This window comes from Xenopus laevis, chromosome 4S (assembly GCF_017654675.1).
Source record: "Xenopus laevis strain J_2021 chromosome 4S, Xenopus_laevis_v10.1, whole genome shotgun sequence".
Classification (NCBI taxonomy): Eukaryota; Metazoa; Chordata; class Amphibia; order Anura; family Pipidae; genus Xenopus; species Xenopus laevis.
The window spans coordinates 10,381,176-10,403,378 of record NC_054378.1 but is presented as its reverse complement, the minus strand read 5'-3'; the positions used below and the strand labels follow the sequence as shown (position 1 = coordinate 10,403,378).

The following is a 22,203-nucleotide window of genomic DNA, read 5'->3' as shown; positions in this document are numbered from 1 at the left end:
TATATATATATATATATATATATATATATATATATACATATACATATACACAGGGAGTCATTGAGTTACATACACCCGACTTACATACTTATTCTTACAGACAGAGGTTTGCTTGGCCTTTATTAGCATTTAGTTTTAATTAACCACCTGCCCCAATCCCCTCTGGAATGTGTTGTCTACTGCAGAGCATAGAAAGGTAGAAAGGTAAAAATAAATACTATCTTAAGACAAACATCTGTCTTGTTGCACTTAATAAGTAAATGTTTCAACTTACAAATTCAACTTAAGAACAAACTGCCTGTAGAGATAAAGAGATGGAGAGAGAGAGATATGGAGAGGGAGAGAGAGATATATGATAGATAGATTGATATAGAGAGAGAGAGAGAGTTTGTTTGATATATATATATATATATACACACACACATACATATATATACATACATATACAAAATGCAGGGCTTGACAGCACTCCAAAGAAATGCATCAAGTCAATAGTTCAAATGAAAGTGGAGATTTATTGGTGATCCAATATATATATAGTTTTTGGTTAACCGCCTCCATCTTCTACCTCTTTCTAGGCTTCAGGTGAAGTCGCTACCTGGTTGCTAGAGTGAACAAGACCATAGAAACCAGCTAGCTGTTGAAATACTGAACTGGAATAAAAAGGCTACATAACCCAAAAACTAGAAAATGAAGACCACTTGCAAATTGTCTCAGAATACCAATATCTACATCATACTAAAAGTTAATTTAAAGACAAGCCGCCCATTTAATGTACACAATAGTAACCAGTGCTAAAAACGGCATTAGTGGAGCTGTCGGGTTTTGTCTGAAAGTGTGATCCAAGTCTTGCATGACGCTTTATGAAAACCCCTGTGTCACTTTGCAGCAAACTGAGTGGCGAGAGATATGTTACAATTATTAAATGACTGAGAGGTGGGCTCCAGGGCCAAGGCTCGGCCAGAAAGAGAATAACATTCAATGGCTTACAGAGACTGAGGCTCAAGATGCCAACACTGGGCTACTGCAAGCCATTCAGCACACTAGGCCATACTCCCTGACACCACACAGTGACATTTATATGTTTAATGATGAGGAATAATGTATCTGTCTATTTGTTATAATGCAGTCGCTACCCTGGATGCCAACTTGTAAACTTTGGATCCTGGATTGCCTTTTCCTTTCCCATCGCCTTTATCATCTTGATTCTTTCCTGGTTGTGGATCAACTGGCTTTTCCTGGGCTGTAGGTGGGTATATAAGTCTGTATGTGATTCTGGTCCAAGATTATCCCAAAACTGTTGTCATTTTTACTTTTCATTAGCAAGCCAATCAGATGTTGTCTATGATTGGTCAGCGGCAGTAACCAATATTGCAATTGGTCACTATGGGCTCTTAATTTGGGTGCTTCCTAATGTATTATGTCTACTGCTTTGCGCTACAACTCACAGCCCTTGGTTCTTAGTGGTTACAGTATTTTAAAGGGGATGGTCGATTTATCCGGTTTTTATTTCCACATTGAATTGTTCCTTTAAAGGGATACTGCCATGGGAAAAAATTTTTTTTTCAAAATGAATCATTTAATAGTGCTGCTCCAGCAGAATTCTGCACTGAAATCCATTTCTCAAAAGAGCAAACAGATTTATTTATATTCAATTTTGAAATCTGACATGGGGCTAGACATTTTGTCAATTTCCCAGCTGCCTCAAGTCATGTGACTTGTGCTCTAAAAAAACTTCAATCACTCTTTACTGCTGTATTGCAAGTTGGAGTGATATCACTCCCCCCCCCCCAGCAGCCAAACAAAAGAACAATGGGAAGGTAACCAGATAGCGGCTCCCTAACACAATATAACAGCTGCCTGGTAGATCTAAGAACAATATTCAATAGTAAAAACCGATGTCTCACTGAGACGCATTCATTTACATTGAGAAGGAAAAATAACAGCCTGCCAGAAAGCATTTCTCTCCTAAAGTGCAGGCACAAGTCACATGACCAGGGGCAGCTGGGAAATTGACAATATGTCTAGCCCCATGTCAGATTTCAAAATTGAATATAAAAAAATCTGCTTGCTCTTTTGAGAAATGGATTTCAGTGCAGAATTCTGTTGGAGTAGCTCTATTAACTGATGCGTTTTGAAAAAAACATGTTTTCCGAAGACAGGATCCCTTTAAGAAGCTATTTGAAGCCCAACATATAGGGATTTCTGGCCCAAGCCAAGGGCTTTATGTAAAGCTTCACTTAAAACAATGGCATTTAGATTGAATGGACAGGGGCTTGTTTATGAAATAGTAACATTTAGGGGTGCCATTAAGAACACAAGGCTGCATTTGGCCCTCAGGTTTTCCTTCTGTTGCCTGATGCAAAGCACAACTTTGTCCCTTTGGATTGTTCGAACCCTAACTGCTTAGTGGGGTCTCAAAGTTCTCTTATATGGCAAACTCATGCATTGCTCTTATTTGCCAAACTCGTGACAATTCTTCCCTATGTTCTATTAAAGGGGTTGTTCACCTTCCAAACACTTTTTTCAGTTCAGTTGTTTTCAGATTGTTCACAAATAGAAAGGGGATGCACACTCAATGAAAAAAAAATACTTAGCAGGTACATGATACAAAATAGTATTAACACAAATATGTAGTTTTCAGATTGTTCCCCAGAATTAAAGACTTTTTTTCAATTACTTTTCCATTATTTCTTTTTTACTGTTTTTCCAAAATCTAAGTTTAAAGTTGAACGTTTGTGTTTGAGTCTGGCAGCTCAATAATTCAGACGCAGACTCTAAACAAACAATTTTGCAACATTTAGTTGATCCATTTCTCAGCAGCATCTCTAGAGTATCAGCAACTATTGTATCAATTCTAAAAGCTGCCTGTAATGAAACAGATTCGGCTCAGCACGGACACATATAAGAAATGTATCAACTAAATGTATCCATTTAGAACAGTTTACAGGGTTGGAATGTATCAACTAAATGTATCAATTTAGAACAGTTTACAGGGTCGGAATGTATCAACTAAATGTAGAACAGTTTACAGGGTCGGAATGTATCGACTAAATGTATCAATTTAGAAGTTTACAGGGTAGGAATGTATCAACTAAATGTATCAATTTAGAACAGTTTACAGGGTCGGAATGTATCAACTAAATGTATCAATTTAGAAGTTTACAGGGTAGGAATGTATCAACTAAATGTATCAATTTAGAACAGTTTACAGGGTCGGAATGTATCAACTAAATGTATCAATTTAGAACAGTTTACAGGGTTGGAATGTATCAATTAATGTATCAATTCAGAACAGGTTACAGGGTCGGCGACCCCCCCTCCCAGAGCTGCTTTAGAAGGTTAAAAATGACACTTTACACTTCAATATTAGAAAAACGGAGACACATAGAAAGTGATTGGGAAAAAGTCGTTATTTCTGGTGATCTATCTGAAAACTAGTTGTTTGAAGGTGAATTACCCCTTTAAGTAACATAAATGTAACTATTAGCTCTACTGGGCAGAACAAGTGGGATAGAGGGGGTTGAAAGAGAGCACAATGCAAGATGTATAGGGAAGGAGAGAAAATGAAAGGTGCCGGGCGCATGAGAACAAAAGGTTAGTGGGAAGAGCATAGGGGAAGGGACAAAGACGGCAATGGGGATAAAAGTTGAAAGCCCCAAACAGGACAAAAGAAGGGTAAGAAGAGGAAACAGGAAGGAGGAGATCAGAAATGAAATAGGATGAACATAAGAGGTTGTTGAAGAGGAGAGACAAGGCCTGGGGAAGAGAAGGGGAGAAGTGAAGAGGAGTGAGAATAAAAAGAGATGGGACAGAAAAGGGTATTTGAGAGTTGACATGGAGGACAGAAGAGGCAGGGCAATGAGGAAAGAAAGAAAGGCGAGAAAGACAAAACGTTAAGAAGAAGAAAAGAAAGACCCAAGAGAATAAGATATTTGGGAACAAGAGAACAGATGGAATGCAAGAGCAGAGAAAGAAGTAGGTAAAACAAAAGAAGGGAGAGTCCGGGTATCTTCCTTAGACACAAATAGAATTGTACCCCAAGCGGCCGAATACAAAATGTTATTATTATTTCACGTAGAAGCAGCCAATCGGCAGAGAAGGATTGTTTTTGGAATACAGTAATTAATTTCAAGGGAAAATCATGTGAAGATAAACACTACTGTCTGTTATCCATCCGATGATCAGTTTAAAAGATGGCCAACAATATATATAAACCGCTGATTCCTTTGCAGTTTTAAAGACTTGCAGTGCTGTGGAAAATCAAAGTCACCCACCGACGTGGACTCCAGAGATATCCTGAAACAAGAGTACGACAAGCTGGGGCCTCTCAGGTGCGTCTGCAAATAACTTTAACAAAATCAACAGTTTGCTTTGGGATCATCATCTCCGTGTATCTTGGACCCATATTTTCTAGAGATGCAACAAATCCACAATTCTGCCTTTTCCAGCAGATTAGGATTCGGTTCGGTATTCGGCCAAATCTTTCATGAAGGATTCGGCTAAATTCCAAATAGTGGATTCTGTGCATCCCTAATATTTTCATGCTGATCATGTCCTGTTTCTCGGCAGCTACCAAGAAGTCGTAACACTTGTGATCTTCCTGCTGATGGCCCTGTCTTGGTTCACTCGGGACCCAGGATTTATCCCAGGTTGGGATTCACTGTTTGGACTGTGAGTTGACGTGTGTTCAGTGATTGTAGGTGATATTTTGAGTTTAAAGGCTCCCACCACCCCAACAAACCCATTCCTCATCATTCTAATGAGTCCTGGTACATATCACATTGATATATATTAAAGGAAAACTAAACCCTAAAAATGAATATGGCTAAAAATGCCATATTTTATATAGTGAACTTATTGCACGAGGCTAAAGTTTCAGCTTGTCAATAGCAGCAATGATCCAGGACTTCAAACTTGTCACAGGGGGTCACCATCTTGGAAAGTGTCTGTGACACTCACATGCTCAGTGGGCTCTGATTGGCTGTTGAGAAGCTAAGCTTAGGGCTCGTCACTAATTATCCAGCAGAAAATGAGCTTCCCTGGCTGTAATATAAGCTGATGCTACAGGTTTGCTGATTATTAAATTCTGATGCTAATTGCACTGGTTTCTGTGCTGCCATGTAGTAATTATCTGTATTAATTACTAATCTTACTTTGCACGTATGAAACCTATTCTACAGAATGCTCTGGATTGTGGATCTTTCCATAATTTGGATCTTCATACCTTAAGTCTACTAGAAAATCTTTTAAACCTTAAAGGTGTAGTTCACCTTCAAACAACTAGTTGTTTTCAGATAGATCACCAGAAATAATGACTTTTTCCAATTACTTTCTATTTTCTATATGTCATTTTTCACCTTCTAAAGCAGCTCTGGGAGGGGGGGTCGCCGACCCTGTAAACTGTTCTAAATGGATACATTTAGTTGATACATTTCTTATCTTTGTCCCTGCTGAGCAGAATCTCTGGGTTTCATTACAGGCAGCTGTTAGACTTGATACAATAGTTGCTCATACTCCAGAGATGCTGCTGAGAAATGGATCAATTAATTTTGCTGAATTGTAACAGTTTAGAGCCTGCACCTGAATTACTGAGCTGCCAGACTCAAACACCAGAGACACGAACATTCAACTTTACACTTAGATTTTGGAAAAACTGTAAAAAAAATAAAATAATGGAAAGTAATTGAAAAAAGTCTTTATTTCTGGGGAACAATCTGAAAACAACTGAACTGAAAAAAGTGTTTGGAAGGTGAACAGCCCCTTTAAATAAACCCAATAAGGATTAATAATATTCGGTTAATTCATGTACAAGCTACTGTTTTATTGTTACAGAGAAAAAGGAAATCATTTTTAAAAATTTGGATTATTTGGTTAAAATGGAGTCTATGGGAGACGGCCTTTCCGTAATTCGTAACTTTCTGAATAATGGGTTTCTGGATAACATATCCCATACCTGTATTACAGAGAAAAAAAAGAAATCCTTTGAAAAAATTTGCATTATTTCATTGTAGTGGAGTCTATGGGGAAACGGCCTTTCCGTAATTCAAAGCTTTCTGGATAACGGGTTTCCGGATAACGGATCACATACCTGTACTTCGTTATTTCATTAATACAACTCCCTTTTCCCTAAGGCCGAAAGTCCGCTGCTGGTAGGCTGTATATTAAACTCTCTGTATATCTATGTTTACAACTTTAACAGCTATTTATATGTTTAACTTGTTATTTTATTTATGCGCCCAGGAGGTCCTGTAGTGTTTGATTCGAAATAAAACATGGCTGTGTAAGAAATATATTTTTTATTGGATGGGAATTGTTTCCAAAGTAACACTTGTGGGTTTTTTTAACAGGAAAGGCTACAAATCTGATGCTACCTCAGCCATTCTCTTTGGGTTTTTATTATTTATTATTCCCGGAAGGAAACCCAGCTGGTTGTGCTGTAGATCTAAAGGTATGTTAATTAACTGCCTGCTGATTGATAAAGGTTTTCTTACAGTATATTCCCTTTTTGATTGGAAACAAGTTGTACCCTCAGCGTTGCAAGGGAAGTAGTCAAAGCTTCAACATATTCTCTGTTATAAGGATATTAGAAGTCTGGGGGTTCTGTGACCATATAAAGGCACAAGGCTGCAGGCTGAGTTATACAGGGAACTCTGAGTATCACTCATGTATTATAAGGGATAATGTACCCCCTACTGTAAATGATAAGGATATTAGAAGTCACTGAGGGGTTGTTCTTTCACCATATAAAGGCACAAGGCTGCAGGCTGAGTTATACAGGAAACTCTGAGTATCACTCATGTATTATAAGGGATAATGTACCCCCTACTGTAAATGATAAGGGTATTAGAGGGGTTCTGTAACCATATAAAGGCACAAGGCTGCAGGCTGAGTTATACAGGGAACTCTGAGAATCACTCATGTATTATAAGGGATAATGTACCCCCTACTGTAAATGATAAGGATATTAGAGGGGTTCTGTGACCATATAAAGTCACAAGGCTGCAGGCTGAGTTATACAGGGAACTCGGAGTATCACTCATGTATTATAAGGGATAATGTACCCCCTACTGTAAATGATAAGGATATTAGAAGTCACTGAGGGGTTGTTCTGTGACCATATAAAGGCACAAGGCTGCAGGCTGAGTTATACAGGGAACTCTGAGTATCACTCATGTATTATAAGGGATAATGTACCCCCTACTGTAAATGATAAGGATATTAGAAGTCACTGAGGGGTTGTTCTGTGACCATATAAAGACACAAGGCTGCAGGCTGAGTTATACAGGGAACTCTGAGTATCACTCATGTATTATAAGGGATAATGTACCCCTATTAAATTATGAGGATAATAGAAGTCATTGAAGTAAAGTCTGCCCTGGAATAAAGACTGCTGCCTCTCTGTAGCGCATGTGACTAAAGAGCCAAATTGACATAAAGCAATGTGATTGGTCCATAGGAGTAAATGCACATATACAGATGTCAGTTACAGTTCATTTTTGTCTTTTATTTATTTTTATTTAGAGAAATCCAGAGCTCCCCAAGTGGCAGAATCGACTCCGATGATAACATGGAAGGAATTTGAAGACTGTATACCCTGGCATATTGTAATCTTAGTTGGCGGGGGCTTTGCCCTTGCCAAGGGTTGCGAAGTAAGTAAATTATCAAAAGTAATATTAACAATTTTTTTTTTTTTTTTTGAAGGAGTAAATTGCATGGGATTTGTCCAGTCTGAGCCTATATTCACTAACAATATAATTAGATTCGGATTTGGTTCAGTATTCGGCTGAAGGATTCGGCCAAATCCAAAATAGCGGATATGGTGCATCCCTGTTAGAATAAAGAAAAGGAAACATTTCTTCCAGTATTCTCAGTGACATCACATACTGTCTCCCTATAGTAAATCAAGTTGATGGCTAAATTCTCTGTATTTTCCATTACAGGTATCAGGACTTTCTACCTGGGTGGGGCACAGGATGGTACCTCTCAGTAGTCTGCCAATTTGGATCATTGTATTTATTGTGTGTCTGATTGTGACAACTGTGACGGAAGTTGCCAGCAACCCCGCCACAATTACTATATTCCAACCCATTCTTTCTTCACTGGTAAGTTTCTATTACTATTATTATTAGCCTTTAGTTATATAGCGCTGACATATGCCTTAGTGCTTCATAGAGATAATCCATCATTTTCCCTTCCCCAGGGGAGCTTACAGTCTAAGATTCCTATCACACACGCTCACTCTCTCTCACTTTATGGGGCAGATTTATCAAGGGTCGAATTGAAAATTTGACGTTTCTAATTTTTTTATGGTCAAAACTGTCAAATTCGACTAGGGAGTTATTCAAATTCGATTCGAGATTTTTGAAAAATTAGATTTTCAAAATTTATGATACTCTGGCCCTTTAAAGGGATCCTGTCATCGGAAAACATGTTTTTTTCAAAACGCATCAGTTAATAGTGCTGCTCCAGCAGAATTCTGCACTGAAATCCATTTCTCAAAAGAGCAAACAGATTTTTTTATATTCAATTTTGAAATCTGACATTTTTTTCCCATGACTGTATCCTTTTAAGGGTTGAATTGAAAATCCAAATTTGAATTTTCTAGTTTTTTTTTCATTGTCAATTTCGAATAGGGAGTTATTCAAATTCAATTAGATTTTAAAAGATTTTGAAAGATTCGAGATTTATCATACACTGGCACTGGCCCTCTAAGAATTCGAATTTGACTATTCACCACCTAAAACCTGCTGAATTGCTGTTTAAGTCAATGGAAACATCCAATGATCAATTAGGAGTTGTTTGCAGCTTTCCTGACATCTCTATGAAAAAATGAGATTTTAAAATTCAAATCAAATTTGATTTGAATTTGATTACATTTTTTTGGGACCATCCTATTCACCCGAGTTTAAAGAATTAGATTGGACGAATTTCGAGTTTATGGGAGTTTAGAAAAAATTTTTAAAAACAAAAAAAAAAACTTGTATGAATTTGAAATTAAACCATTAATAAATGTGGCTCTAACTCTTTGCCGCATGTTTTTTTGCTACAGGCTGAAGGAATTGGAATAAACCCACTGTTCGTCATCATCCCAGCAACAATAAGTGCCTCATGTGCTTTCCTCTTGCCGGTGGCCAATCCCCCAAATGCCATCGTGTTTTCCTACGGACATCTGACAGTGCCCGACATGGTGAGCAGAATAAAGAAAAGCCCATGTTCTAATTCTCATACTTTATATCCCATTATATATAGGCAGTGACAGTTCTCACACTTGTACGGATGCACCGAATCCACTATTTGGGATTTGGTTGAATCCTTCATAAAAAATTAGACCGAATACCGATCCAAATCCTAATTTGCGTATGCAAATTAGGCATGGGAAAGGGAAACCGTGGAAACATTTTTTTACTTCCTTGTTTTTTGACAAAAAGTCACGTGATTTCCCTCCCGCCCCTAATTTACATATGCAAATTAGGTTCGGCCAGACACGAGGATTCGGGCCAATCCGAATCCTGGATTCGGTGCAACCCTAACCACATGGTGACGCAAATACTCCACCTATAGGCTGCTCTAATATATCCCATGAACCTATTGCTTATGTGACAGTTGGGAAGCAGAGGGGGCGGTGCCTAAGGCAGCACCTTATAAATCATTTTAAAGGGGTTGTTCACCTTTGAGATAACTTTTAATATGGTGTAGAGAGGGATATTCTGAGACAATTTGCAATTTGTTTTTATTATTGAAGGTTTCTGAGTTATTTAGCTTTTTATTCAGCAGCTCTCCAATCTGCATCTTAAGCAATCCGGTAACCATAGCAACCATGCACTGATTTGAATATGACGGGAATATGAAAAGGAGAGGGCCCGAATAGAAGGATCGGTAATGAAAAGTAACATTAGTAGCCTTACAGAGCATTTGTTTTTTTAGACGGGAGCTGCAAAGAGCCAGAAGAAAAAGGCAAATAACTATAAAAAATAAATAATGAAAAACAATTGAAAAGTTGTTTAGAATTTCACCGTTCTATAAGATAATAAAATTTTGTCTTAAAGGTGAACCACCCCTTTAATGGGTCTATTTGTTGGGGTAGGGGGGTATCCATACGCTGCCCTGACATCACTGGAAAGCGGAGTGTTTTTGGCTATATTCCAGATTAACCTAAACTCAGGGCTGCCCTCAAACATCATGGAGCTCCATACTACTTCATTCGATGGGCCCTTCCTCCCTCAGGGGGCCTGAATTATTAGTCTGTCTGGGTGGTGGGCCCTGCCAAATAGTACAGGGCCCAAATGGAATAAAAGGCCCAGCTAAATAGTACCCCTGCCATGCCCTTGAACACTCCCTGATCCAGGTACTCCCCGAAGGCTGTACAGGGATATTTTTGTCTCTTGGGACCCCTCTCAGGATGCCCCTTACCCCCCAGCGGCAGCACTACTGCCTACACTATATTGCTTCTTGACTGATGTCCAGCTATAGAAAGGGCAACTATCGCGAAAATGAAAATGAAATATAAGCTTCCTCATACTGAAATAAGAAACTTTCTAAATACAATCAATTAAATATTCTGTAGTGTTTCTGAAATAATCAAGTTTATCTTCACTATTCCTCTCTCAGCATCTGTTTCTCTTCATTCTGTCTTCATTCAGCAGTTGGGTGTCAGATATTTATTGACAGTTAGATCCAATATATCTTATAGCTGGAGGGCTGAGCGAAGCCGTCGCTGGTGGATTTTTGGTTTTTAGTAAATTTGCCCCATGATGTCTGGTGAGTTTAATAGATTGAGTCTAATACATCTTCTAGGCAAAAGGAGCCCCCCTATAAGATATATTGGATCTAACTGTCAGTGAATATCTGACACCCAACTGCTGCATGAAGAGAGAATGAAGAGAAACAGATGCTGAGAGAGGAATAGTGAAGATAAACTTGGTCTATGGAATTCTACAGCAGCCCCTCTGGCAGTCAGCAGTGCATTTTAGCACCAAACAGTTACCACTACATGACTCCCAGTGGGCATCTAGGATGGCATTCACTTATCTATCTGATTTTACTTGCACAAGCAGATATTCGCTGTTAGAGTAGTGAATACTCAGCCTTTGCTAACGTTCCTCTGTCTCTTCCCTACTACAGATAAAAGCCGGACTGGGGACCAACCTGATCGGCATGTTGGCATTATGGTTCGGGCTGTACGTTTGGGGAATCCCAATGTTTGATCTGAACAGCTTCCCCGATTGGGCCTCCCATAGAAACATGACATCACTAGCAGCTCCATAATGGACAACCGCTTTTTTTTAAAAAAAATCCAATCTTTTACAGGGATCATTGGCATTGTCGGTGCGGAGGACAGAGTAGAATGGGCAGAGGAAGGCAGCTGGTCATGGGCATCTTTTTTTCCTCTCTTCTCCTTCGTTCGTGTTTCTAGCGTACTCTAGCAACTTTAACCCTTTTCTTGCCAGTAGGAAAGAGTGCATTTTTTACTGCTTTTAAAAAAAAAAAAAAGACTTTGGTGCTTCCAAAAAGATAGGGAAATGCAGTTCCCTACAGGAAAGTAACACATGCCCACACCTAGAGTTTCTACAGTTGGATAGGATAACCCACCCACATATCCATTGCATCTTGAACACCGCTCCAAATGCTCGTGTACATGCTCACCCTAAATGGGGTGACTCTTAGGGGCACATTTACTTAGCTCGAGTGAAGGATTAGAATGAAAAATACTTTGAATTTCAAAGTTTTTTTTTTTGGCTACTTCGACCATCGAATTGGCTACTTCGACCTTTGACTACGACTTCGATTCAAACTAAAAATCGTTCGACCATTCGATAGTCGAAGTACTGTCTCTTTAAAAAAAACTTTGACTACCTACTTCGCCACCTAAAACTTACCGAGCACCAATGTTAGCCTATGGGGACCTTCCCCATAGGCTTTCCTAGCAATTTATGATAGAAGGAAAATCGTTCGATCGATGGATTAAAATGGTTCGAATCGTTGGATTCAAAGGATTTAATCGTTCGATCGAACGTTTTTTCCTTTGATCGTTTGATCAAACTAAATGCGGTAAATCGATATTCAAAGTTGAAGGATTTTACTTCGATGTTCGAATATCGAGGGTTAATTAACCCTCGATATTTGACCCATACTAAATGTGCCCCTAAAAGTGGCTCAGTTAAAGGAGTTGTTTGCCTTTAAATGAACTTATAGTATGATGTAGAGAGTGATATTCTGAGACAATATACAATTGGTTTTTATTATTTGTGGGGGGTTTTTTCAGTTATTTAGCTTTTTATTCAGCGGCTCTTTAATTTGCATTTTAAACAATCTGGTAGCTAAGGTCCGAATTCCCCTAGCAACCATGCATTGATTTGAATAAGAGACTGGAATATGAATAGGAGAGGCCTTAAGAGAAGAGGGGTAATACAAATTTGCAATAACAATACATTAAAGATCACTTGCTTTTTAGATGGGGTCAGCGACACCCATTTGAAAGCTGCAAAGAGTCAGAAGAAAAAAACAAACAACCATAAAACTATAAAAATTTGCTTAGAACTGGTCATTCTGTAACATACTAAAAGTTACTTTAAAGGTGATCCATCCCTTTAAAGGAGAACCAAACCCTTTATATTAAAATCCCCTACCCTACATAGACCCCCTCCCTGCTCCCCCACAGCCTAGGTGTTACCCTGGGTAAATGCCCCTCAATCTTTACTTTCCCCTCGTTGCAGACTCAGAGCATCGGAGTTCACAGGCGCCGTCTTCTTCAGTTCGGTAATCTTCGTGAAGGAAGCGCTGTATCGGCGAATGCGCAGTTGGAGCAGTCTGTCTGTTTTTTAACAACTGTGCATGCGCCGAAATTCACGGAAATTGCCGAAGCGCCGGAAGATTACCGAAGAGAAGATGCCACCCGTCAACTCCAATTTTAATATAAAGGGTTTGGTTCTCCTTTAAAGGAGAAGTAAACAAACGTGTACACCAAAAACCAGCACACAGGTTGGCGTTCAGTGGCGTTGGTAGGACATCACAGAAGTGGATTGATGGCTGCACAGCTTTACATTGGGCCCTGAAATAAGGGGGACCTGTGACCCTTTAAGAGGTTGGGAAGCGGGTCCTGTGCAGGACCCCTAATGTGTTTAAAACAACACTTTTCATTTATATATGAAGCTCTGGGAATTAGAAACTATATGAGGGGGGTGTTGAGAATGGGGGATGATTGCTAGACTATAGCTGCAACTGATGCAATCAGATATCGCATGATCAGCAGCAGGCGCATTCCTTGCGTTCCCTGACTGCAGCGGACTACCAAGCCTTCCAACCAAGGCTGTGTGTTACTTCCAAAAGGGTTAATTTTGCTCCAGTTCCGTTCTGGTGCTATAAAACATCCCAAAAAGGAGGAGAGGGAGAAAGAAAATGTGCATGTTACACCTGAGCTTGCTTCCCCTTTAATCCATGCAGCTGTGCAGTGCGGGATTCATTGGCAGCTGTGCATTTCTGCTGGTCATGGGCAGGGAACAATTAATAACCGTGTTGCACCCGTGTTTCACGGAGAGGTCTCTGCATGATAATAAAGCTAGCGCTTATACACTAATACAGCCCTCTCCCATCTGCTGCCATCCGCTTTTGCTGAACTGCAACTCGCACCAACCCCCCTGACAGTGCTGTGAGTTGTAGTGCAACAAAGACAAAAGAGGTGCAGGTTGTACATCCCTGCCCTAATTTAAAAAAAAACAAAAAACAACTCTTTTGTGTCAGTTTGATACGTAAGGGGTTAAGTGCTTTATGCTTCGGTATTAATAGTTGCCTGTGAAATGCAGCCATACGAGCTGAGCCCGTTGTGTTGGCATGTGCTGGGCAGTGCATTTCTCATCTGCAATGTACAACTCAATACTTGCATTGTCACAGGAACCTGGGGTGGGAGGTTTTGTACAATGACAATAAGTCACGAATTCACTCGGAGCCACCGAGGCGCGACTCCGTTTAATAATTTTCAATAAAAGGATTGCATTGATTGTATTTTTGTCCTATTCATAAGGTTGCCTTGATTTCCTAGCACTGCTGGTTGTGACTGCTGGCAGCGGGACATGTCCCTAAATCATATACAGGTATGGGACCTATTATCCAGAGTGCTTGGGGTTTTCTGAATAACTTTTTCTGTAATTTGGATCTTCATACCTTAAAGGATAAGTAAACCTTAAAAAGAAGTGAATGTAAAATTGACGAGGGGGCTATTCTAAGCACTTTTGCAATTTACATTCATTATTTTCTTTTTATTCCAAAATATTAAAGGTTACATGTGCCGTTAATATGAATGAAATGTGTTACAACAGCGCCACCTGCTGGTCATTTTCCCACCAGTCTGACCACCAAGTAGTCAAGGAAGTTGTCAGGAGAAAGAAAGAGGCTGCTCTGATGTTCTTCTGCTTAGGAAAACAATTCGAAACCTTTCTCAAATATTTCCTAAGCAGAAGAACATCAGAGCAGCCTCTTTCTTTCTCCTGACAACTTCCTTGACTACTTGCTGGTCAGACTGGTGGGAAATGACCAGCAGGTGGCGCTGTTGTAACACATTTCATTCATATTAACAGCACATGTATCCCTTAATATCTTGGAATTTAAAAAGAAAAAATAATAAATGTAAATTGCAAAAGTGCTTAGCATAGCCCCCTCGTCAATTTTACATGCACTTATTTTTAAGGTTTGCTTATCCTTTCAATCTACTAGAAAATCATGTAAACATGAAATAAACTCAATAGGCTGGTTTTGCTTCCAGTAAGGATTAATTATATCTTAGTTTGGATCAAATACAAGCTACTGTTTTATTACAGGTTCTGGACCTGGACCTGCTATCCAGAATGCTCAGGACCTAGGGTTTTCCGGATGATGGATCTTTTTGCATCTACATTCCTTGTCTACTAGAAAATCATGTAAACATTAAATAAACCCAATAGGCTGGTTCTGCTTCCAATAAGGATTAATTATATCTTGGGATCAAGTACAAGCTCCTGTTTTATTATTAAACAGAAAAAGGAAATCATTTATAAAAAGTTGGATTATTTGGATAAAATGGAGTCTATGGTAAACCACCTTTCCGTAATTCAGAATTTTCTGGATAATGGATCCCATACTTGTCCCATTGGGGTTTGGTCATACCAGTCTGGAAAAACTGGCTAATCTCTTGGGTGAGCACAGCACCCACAGAAGCCCTCTCTTGTTGGCTATCTATCCTATATTATCTATCTCTCTCTGCCTATCTATCATTTATACAGTATCTATCTATATCTGGAAGTGTTTAAAAAGAGAGTGCACAATAGGGATGTTCGGGTCGGGTTTTTCCCAACCCTAACCCGCCATCTCTCACCCGGCCCGCTTCCAACTTCCGGGTTCCTTTTATAGATCCGGCCCACTGATGGCATCACAAAAGGGGCGGGGCAAGCAGGTGCGCGGCTATAAAGTAGGAAGCCGGCATTTGAAGGTGACGGGGAGAGCAGGAGAAGAGCTTAACCGCACCCGCCCGCCACCCGCGAAGAGGAGTGCGAGGTCGACCCCCAACCCGCAGGTATTGGGCCAGCCTGCACATCACTAGTGCAGAAAGGAAAACTCCCATTATGTATCACCGATAATATAATTACAAGGTTTCCAATTAGCAGGGAATGTGAGTGATATGTATCCGGTAAGGGTCCACCGCAGTGCTCCGCCTCCTGCCTACAATACTCACAAACAATATTAGGAGCCGATTTTCAAAACGCAATTTGATCCTTCAATGTTTCAGCAATGACATCCCATTCAATCGATGTGTGAAAAAACAATAAAAGATACAATCGTGCATTAAAGCTTTTACTGATGGATAAATAGATAAAACTCACAAAATGTATAAAAGTACAAACCGTGAAAATATCAAAGGAGAAGATGCTGATTAAAGCACTGCGTATCTTGTCGGCGCTATATAAATAAATGATGATGATTGCTCCCAGCTTCCAATGTGTTTCATGAGGCTCCGCCCCTCTTCATCAAGGAAACTAGCGGTATAATTCTCGTTACAGTTCCGTGGTGTATTAGCTGTCACATTCCACTAGGTGGCAGCAGTGACCTATAAGCAATTGCACCTATTTAGAAATCTGACTTGCAATACAGGATAACCTTACCATCAATTGCAGAAATCAGATTCCTATTATCCCACTGTTGGCTGAGCTGCTAGAATAATCATAGGAAGCAAAATATTGGAAAATCTGGGAAGCAAAAGATACTGCTGGGCACAGTCATGTTTTATTTGCTTTAAGTACCATTTCATTTTATAAACTCCTCACAGGTTTGGAATATCATGAATTGGAAACACAGAGTTTGGAAAAATTCAAGCCTGGCTGTCAGCCACCCCTAAGATGGACTGGGAGACTGGCATCTATTAATATTATATTCTTATATATATAATATATTTAGTACAGGTATGGGACCTGTTATCCAGAATTCTTGGGACCAGAGGTTTTCCAGATAATGGATCTTTCCTTAATTTGGATCTTCATACCTTAAGTCTACTAGAAAATCATATTATCAATATCATCAAGATTAAATAAACCCAATAGGCTGGTTTTGCTTCCAATAAGGATTAATTATATCTCAGTTGGGATCAAGTACAAGCGACTGTTTTATTATTACAGAGAATTTTTTTAAAAAAAAATCTGGATTATTTTGATAAAATGGAGTAAAAAATAAATAAAGAAAGAATAAAATAACGGATCCCATACCTGTATGTACATCACATCTTTGTAAAAAGCTAATGCTTAAAAGGGTGGTTCACCTTCTAAACACTATTTTCAGTTCAGCTGTTTTCAGATTGTTCCCCAGAAAGAGTTTTTTCAATTACTTTCCATTATTTATTTTTTACTGTTTTTCCAAAATCGAAGTTTAAAGTTGAATGTTCGTGTCTCTGGTGTTTGAGTCTGGCAGCTCAATAATTCAGTAGCAGATTCTGAACGGTTACGATTTAACAACATTGAGTTGATACATTTCTCAGCAGCATCTCTGGAGTATCAGCAACTATTGTATCAATTCTAACAGCTGCCTGTAATGAAACCCAGAGATTCTGCTCAGCAGGGACAAAGATAAGAAATGTATCAACTAAATGTATCAGTTTAGAACAGTTTACAGGGTCGGCGACCCGCCCTCCCAGAGCTGCTTTAGTGGGTGAAAATTGATATTTTACGCTTCAATATTAGGTGACACATAGAAAATAGAAAGTAATTGGAAAAAGTCGTTATTTCTGCTGATCTATCTGAAAACAACTAGGCGTTTGAAGGTGAACAACCACTTTAAAGAATAATTTTACCTTTACAAAAACTTACTATATAAGAACCAATACTATATTTTGCATTTTCTTAAATATAATTAATCTGCCTTCCTATTCATGGAGGAATTTTAGTAAACACTAATACATTTCCTACAACAAATGGAGGGAGGTATTTTACATGGAGCTGGTACTTGATGTTGCCAAATTAATTTTACATGGAGCTGGTACTTGATGTTTAAGGTACATTCCCGCCTCCCCACCACCCCTCCATCCCAATAATCACCCCTTTAACCCTGCTTTTGACCAGCTATCACAGCAGCGCCCCCTATTTTATTATAGAAAATGTATTTTATTATAGAAAATATTTTATTATAGAAAATGTATTTTATTATAGAAAATGTCTTTAATTAGCCTCCAGAGACACAAAACTCTGCCTCCATTCCCAACCTGCCTCCCTTTCCAGCTTGCACCCTAAATCTGGTTGCTGCTTGCACCCTAAATCTGGTTGACCCCCTTAACAAATACACCAATTCGCTGCGAAGCTGCTAATTGTTCTTTTTTTTGACTAATTAGGGATGCACTGAATCCAGGATTCGGTTCGGGATTCGGCCAGGATTCGGCCTTTTTCAGCAGGATTCGGATTCGGCCGAATCCTTTTGCACGGCCGAACCGAATCCGAACTCTAATTTATATATGCAAATTAGGGGAGGGAGATTGCGTGACTTTTTGTCACAAAACAAGGAAGTAAAAAATGTTTTCCCACCCCTAATTTACATATGCAAAGTAGGGTTCGGATTTGGTTCGGTATTCGGCTGAATCCTTTGCCAAAGATTCGGCCGAATCCAAAATAGTGGATTCGGTGCATCCCTAAGACTAATTGCAATTTTTCTAAGGATACACTGGATCATACTAAAAGTTCATTTTAATGTGAACTACTCCTTTAAGTACTGCTCACATGATTCCTATGTAAAGGGTAAGGAAGTCAGGGACAGATGCAGAAGTCATTATATTCCTTTATAAGCCTATAAGAACAGATCAGAATGCAGAATTAACTGTCCTTCCGCTCTCACGTGCAGCAATGAGTGGATTTGTGAGCTGGAAGGCAGACTCATTTGTTATTATGTGTGAGCTGAATGATCATTGTACATCAGGAGTCCTTATTCTTCCTTCACATGCAATAAATAAAGAATAATGGAGAACCGACGACAAGTAAATCTTATTTATAGAACTGGAAAACGACCTGCGAGGCCTCTAGAAAGCAAACTGTGTAATAAGCTGAGCCAATCAGCAGCAGGAAGGCTCCTCTGGATGCTTCTTTATTGATCGGCGCCCTGAGATTTGTCTTGCTGAAATCTGGAACTTTCGATGCAGTTGAACTAACAAACCCAAGTGCCATGGAAATACCATCAGCTATGAGCACCTGATGGGCAGTGAGCTTAGCCAATCCTAACTGAAGGGTCTTGCCTGGTTATGTTGGGAGGAGATCTCTTTACCTATTAGTACAGGTAGGGGATCTGTTATCTGCAATGCTTGCCATCTAGGAATTTCTGTAATTTGGAGCTTCATTTTTTAAAGGATAAGTAAACCTTTAAAATAAGTGAATGTAAAATTGATGAGTGCTATTTTAAGAACTTTTGTAATTTACATTCGTTATTTTTTTTCTTTTTTTCCCAAGATATTAAAGGGATACTGTCATAGGGAAAATTTTTCAAAATGAATCAGTTAATAGTGCTGCTCCAGCAAAATTCTGCACTGAAATCTATTTCTCAAAAGAGCAAACAGATTTTTTTATATTCAATTTTGAAATCTGACATGGGGCTAGACATTTTGTCAATTTCCCAGCTGCCCCCAGTCATGTGACTTGTGCTCTGATAATCTTCAATCACTCTTTACTGCTGTACTGCAAGTTGGAGTGATATCCCCCCCTCCCTTTTCCCCCCAGCAGCCAAACAAAAGAACAATGGGAAGGTAACCAGATAACAGCTCCCTAACACAAGATAACAGCAGCCTGGTAGATCTAAGAACAACACTCAATAGTAAAAACCCATGTCCCACTGAGACACATTCAGTTACATTGAGAAGGAAACGCAGCAGCCTGCCAGAAAGCATTTCTCTCCTAAAGTCCAGGCACAAGTCACATGACATGGGGCAGCTGGGAAATTGACAATATGTCTAGCCCCATGTGAGATTTCAAAATTGAATATAAAAAAATCTGTTTGCTCTTTTGAGAAATGGATTTCAGTGCAGAATTCTGCTGGAGCAGCACTATTAACTGATGTGTTTTAAAAATAACATGTTTTCCGATGACTGGATCCCTTTAAGGGATACATGTACTGTTGATATGAATGAATTTTGTTACAACAGCGCCACCTGCTGGTCAGTTTCCCACCAGTCTGACCAACAAGTAGTCAAGGAAGTTGTCAGGAGAAAGAGAGAGGCTGCACCTTTGAGGGGAGACAACCAATCTGACGTCAGACACCTGCTCAAAATGAGTGAGCTGCGACACGCTTTGTTAAAGGCCTAAATCTCTGCGGGCTCCAAGCCCCCCTAAAGAGAAAGCAGTTGTTTATAAAAAAAAACAATGGGGTTACGGTTAGGGGTTACAGGAAGTACCAGGTCCCTCATAGACTAAGGGATCTATTATCTCGAAACACTCCAAAATTTGCCATTGATTAATTTACTTCAGTACCTTGTGCAATATGCAGTTTACATTTCTTGATTTTTATTAGGGATGCACAGAATGCACTAAGGTATGAAGATCCAAATTACAGAAAGATCCGTTATCTGGAAAACCCAGGTCCCGAGCATTCTGGATAACAGGTCCCATACCTGTAAATTGATGAATTTTATTTATTGCACTATGTGTTCCCCTCTCTGTACTAATAACGTTTTATAAAATTGCACAGTACAGGTATGGGACCTGTTATCCAGAATGCTCGTGACTTGGGGTTTTCCGGGTTAAAGGATCTTTCCCTAATTTGAATCTCTATAACTAAAGTCCTCTAAAATAAACCCAACAGGATTAATTATATCTTAGCTGGGATCAAGTACAGGTATGGGATCCGTGATCCGGAAACCCATTATCCAGAAAGCTCAGGCCATCTCCCATAGACTCCATTTTATCCAAATAATCAAAAATTTTAAAAATGATTTCCTTTTTCTCTGTAGCTTGTACTTGATCCCAACTAAGATATAATTAATCCTTATTGGGGGCAAAACCAGCCTATTGGGTTTATTTAATGCTTATATGATTTTCTAGTAGACTTAATGTATGAAGATCCAAATTACAAAAAGACCCATTAAATGTAAAACCCCAGGTCCCGAGCACCCTGGATAAGAGGTCCCATACTTGTATATTGATAAGTTTTATTTATTGCTCTGTGTGTTCCCCTCTCTCTACAGGTATTGGACCTATTATCCAGAATACTCCAGAATTATCCAGAATACGCGTGACCTGGGGTTTTCCGGACAACTGATCTTTCTGTAATTTGGATCTACATACTTTAAATCTACTAGAAAATCATGTAAACATTAAATAAACCCAATAGGCTGGTTTTGCTTCCAATAAGGATTAATTATATCTTAGTTGGGATCAAGTACAAGCTACTGTTTTATTATTACACAGAAAAAGGAAATCATTTTTTAAAATCTGGATTATTCGATTATAATGGAATCTATGGGGGACAGCCTTTCTGTAATTCGGAGCAACGGGTTTCCGGATAACGGATCTCGTATCTGTACTAATAATGTATTATAAAATTGCACAGTACAAGTAGGGGGACCTGTTATCCAGAATGCACGGGACTTGGGGTTTTCTGGATAAAGGATCTTTCTCTAATTTGAGTCTCTATAATTCAAGTCCTCTAAAATAAACCCAATAGGCTGGTTTTGCTTCCAATAAGGATTAATTATATCTTAGTTGGGATCAAGTACAAGCGACTGTTTTATTATTACACAGAAAAAGGAAATCACTTTTTAAACATTTCAGTTATTTGATTCAAATGGAGTTTATGGGAGACGGCCTTTCCAAAATGGGGAGCTTTTCTGGATAACAGGTTTTCAGATAACGGATACCTGTATCTCCATATAAATATATACAATTATAACTCTCTTTCTATGCATCATTGATGGGCAGCGCAGGGATCTGCAGCCAGTGAGTCCTGTATTTTATTCCCCCTGCGCCGCGCTGAAGTGACAAATAGTCGCAGGTCATGTGATTAAATGCATATTAGCGTTGGCCCGGGGCATTTAACGATCACAATCTCTTCTTCATCACATTACGGCCACCGGACGGCCATATTATTTATAAAATAATCCAGACGTCACTTTGTTGATTATAAGAATTGTTCCCTTTTTTTTTTATGGATGTGTCCTTTAATTTTGCTTTTCATGGATTATAAAATGGGTTAATATGTGGCGCAGTGAATGACTGGAGAAGCAAATAAAGATGCTGCCCCCGGGGTCAGGGAACTCGAGCAGCTTCATTTATCCCCAGCACTTGATTGATAACGCTATGGGTTAAATAGACAGCCCTTGGCTTCTATTACAGGATCATCATAAAGAAACTCTCCCACTGAATCCACGCATGAGGGGAACATAGAGACCCGGCTACAGGTCAAACAAAATACCTTTAAATAATACAAGTGCCAGTTGTTTGGTGTTATGTCCCCGCTATGTAGCTCAATACTATATAACAGCACATATATTGCTTATACAGCTCCTCGCTGAGCATTATGGGTAACCTCCGCTTTTTTTAAATCATAGAAAAAAAAATACAAAGTGGGATAAATTAGACATTTTAGATTAAATTGATTGAAAGAAACGACTATTGTAGTGATGGGCGAATAAATTCGTCAGGTGCAAATTCCACGTTTCCACGCAAATAAATTTGCGAAACTGCGGTGAAAATTCTGCTGCGTCCAAAAATTTTGGGC

At 39.1% G+C, this 22,203-nt stretch overlaps 1 protein-coding gene across 2 annotated transcripts in view; it reads left to right on the top strand.

Moving 5' to 3' along the window:
* Positions 1-11,513, top strand: part of slc13a4l.S (solute carrier family 13 member 4 like S homeolog) — a 31,820-nt gene extending 20,307 nt beyond the window's left edge. Inside the window, 8 exon segments of one of the 2 annotated variants that reach the window (NM_001086218.1) lie at positions 1,130-1,249; positions 4,236-4,334; positions 4,573-4,674; positions 6,351-6,451; positions 7,525-7,652; positions 7,944-8,105; positions 9,053-9,190; positions 11,125-11,477. In NM_001086218.1, coding sequence (NP_001079687.1) covers positions 1,130-1,249; positions 4,236-4,334; positions 4,573-4,674; positions 6,351-6,451; positions 7,525-7,652; positions 7,944-8,105; positions 9,053-9,190; positions 11,125-11,268 — 994 coding nt within the window. In that variant the 3' untranslated portion in view covers positions 11,269-11,477. 2 annotated transcript variants of the gene reach the window in all.
* Positions 11,514-22,203: the final 10,690 nt, after the last annotated feature.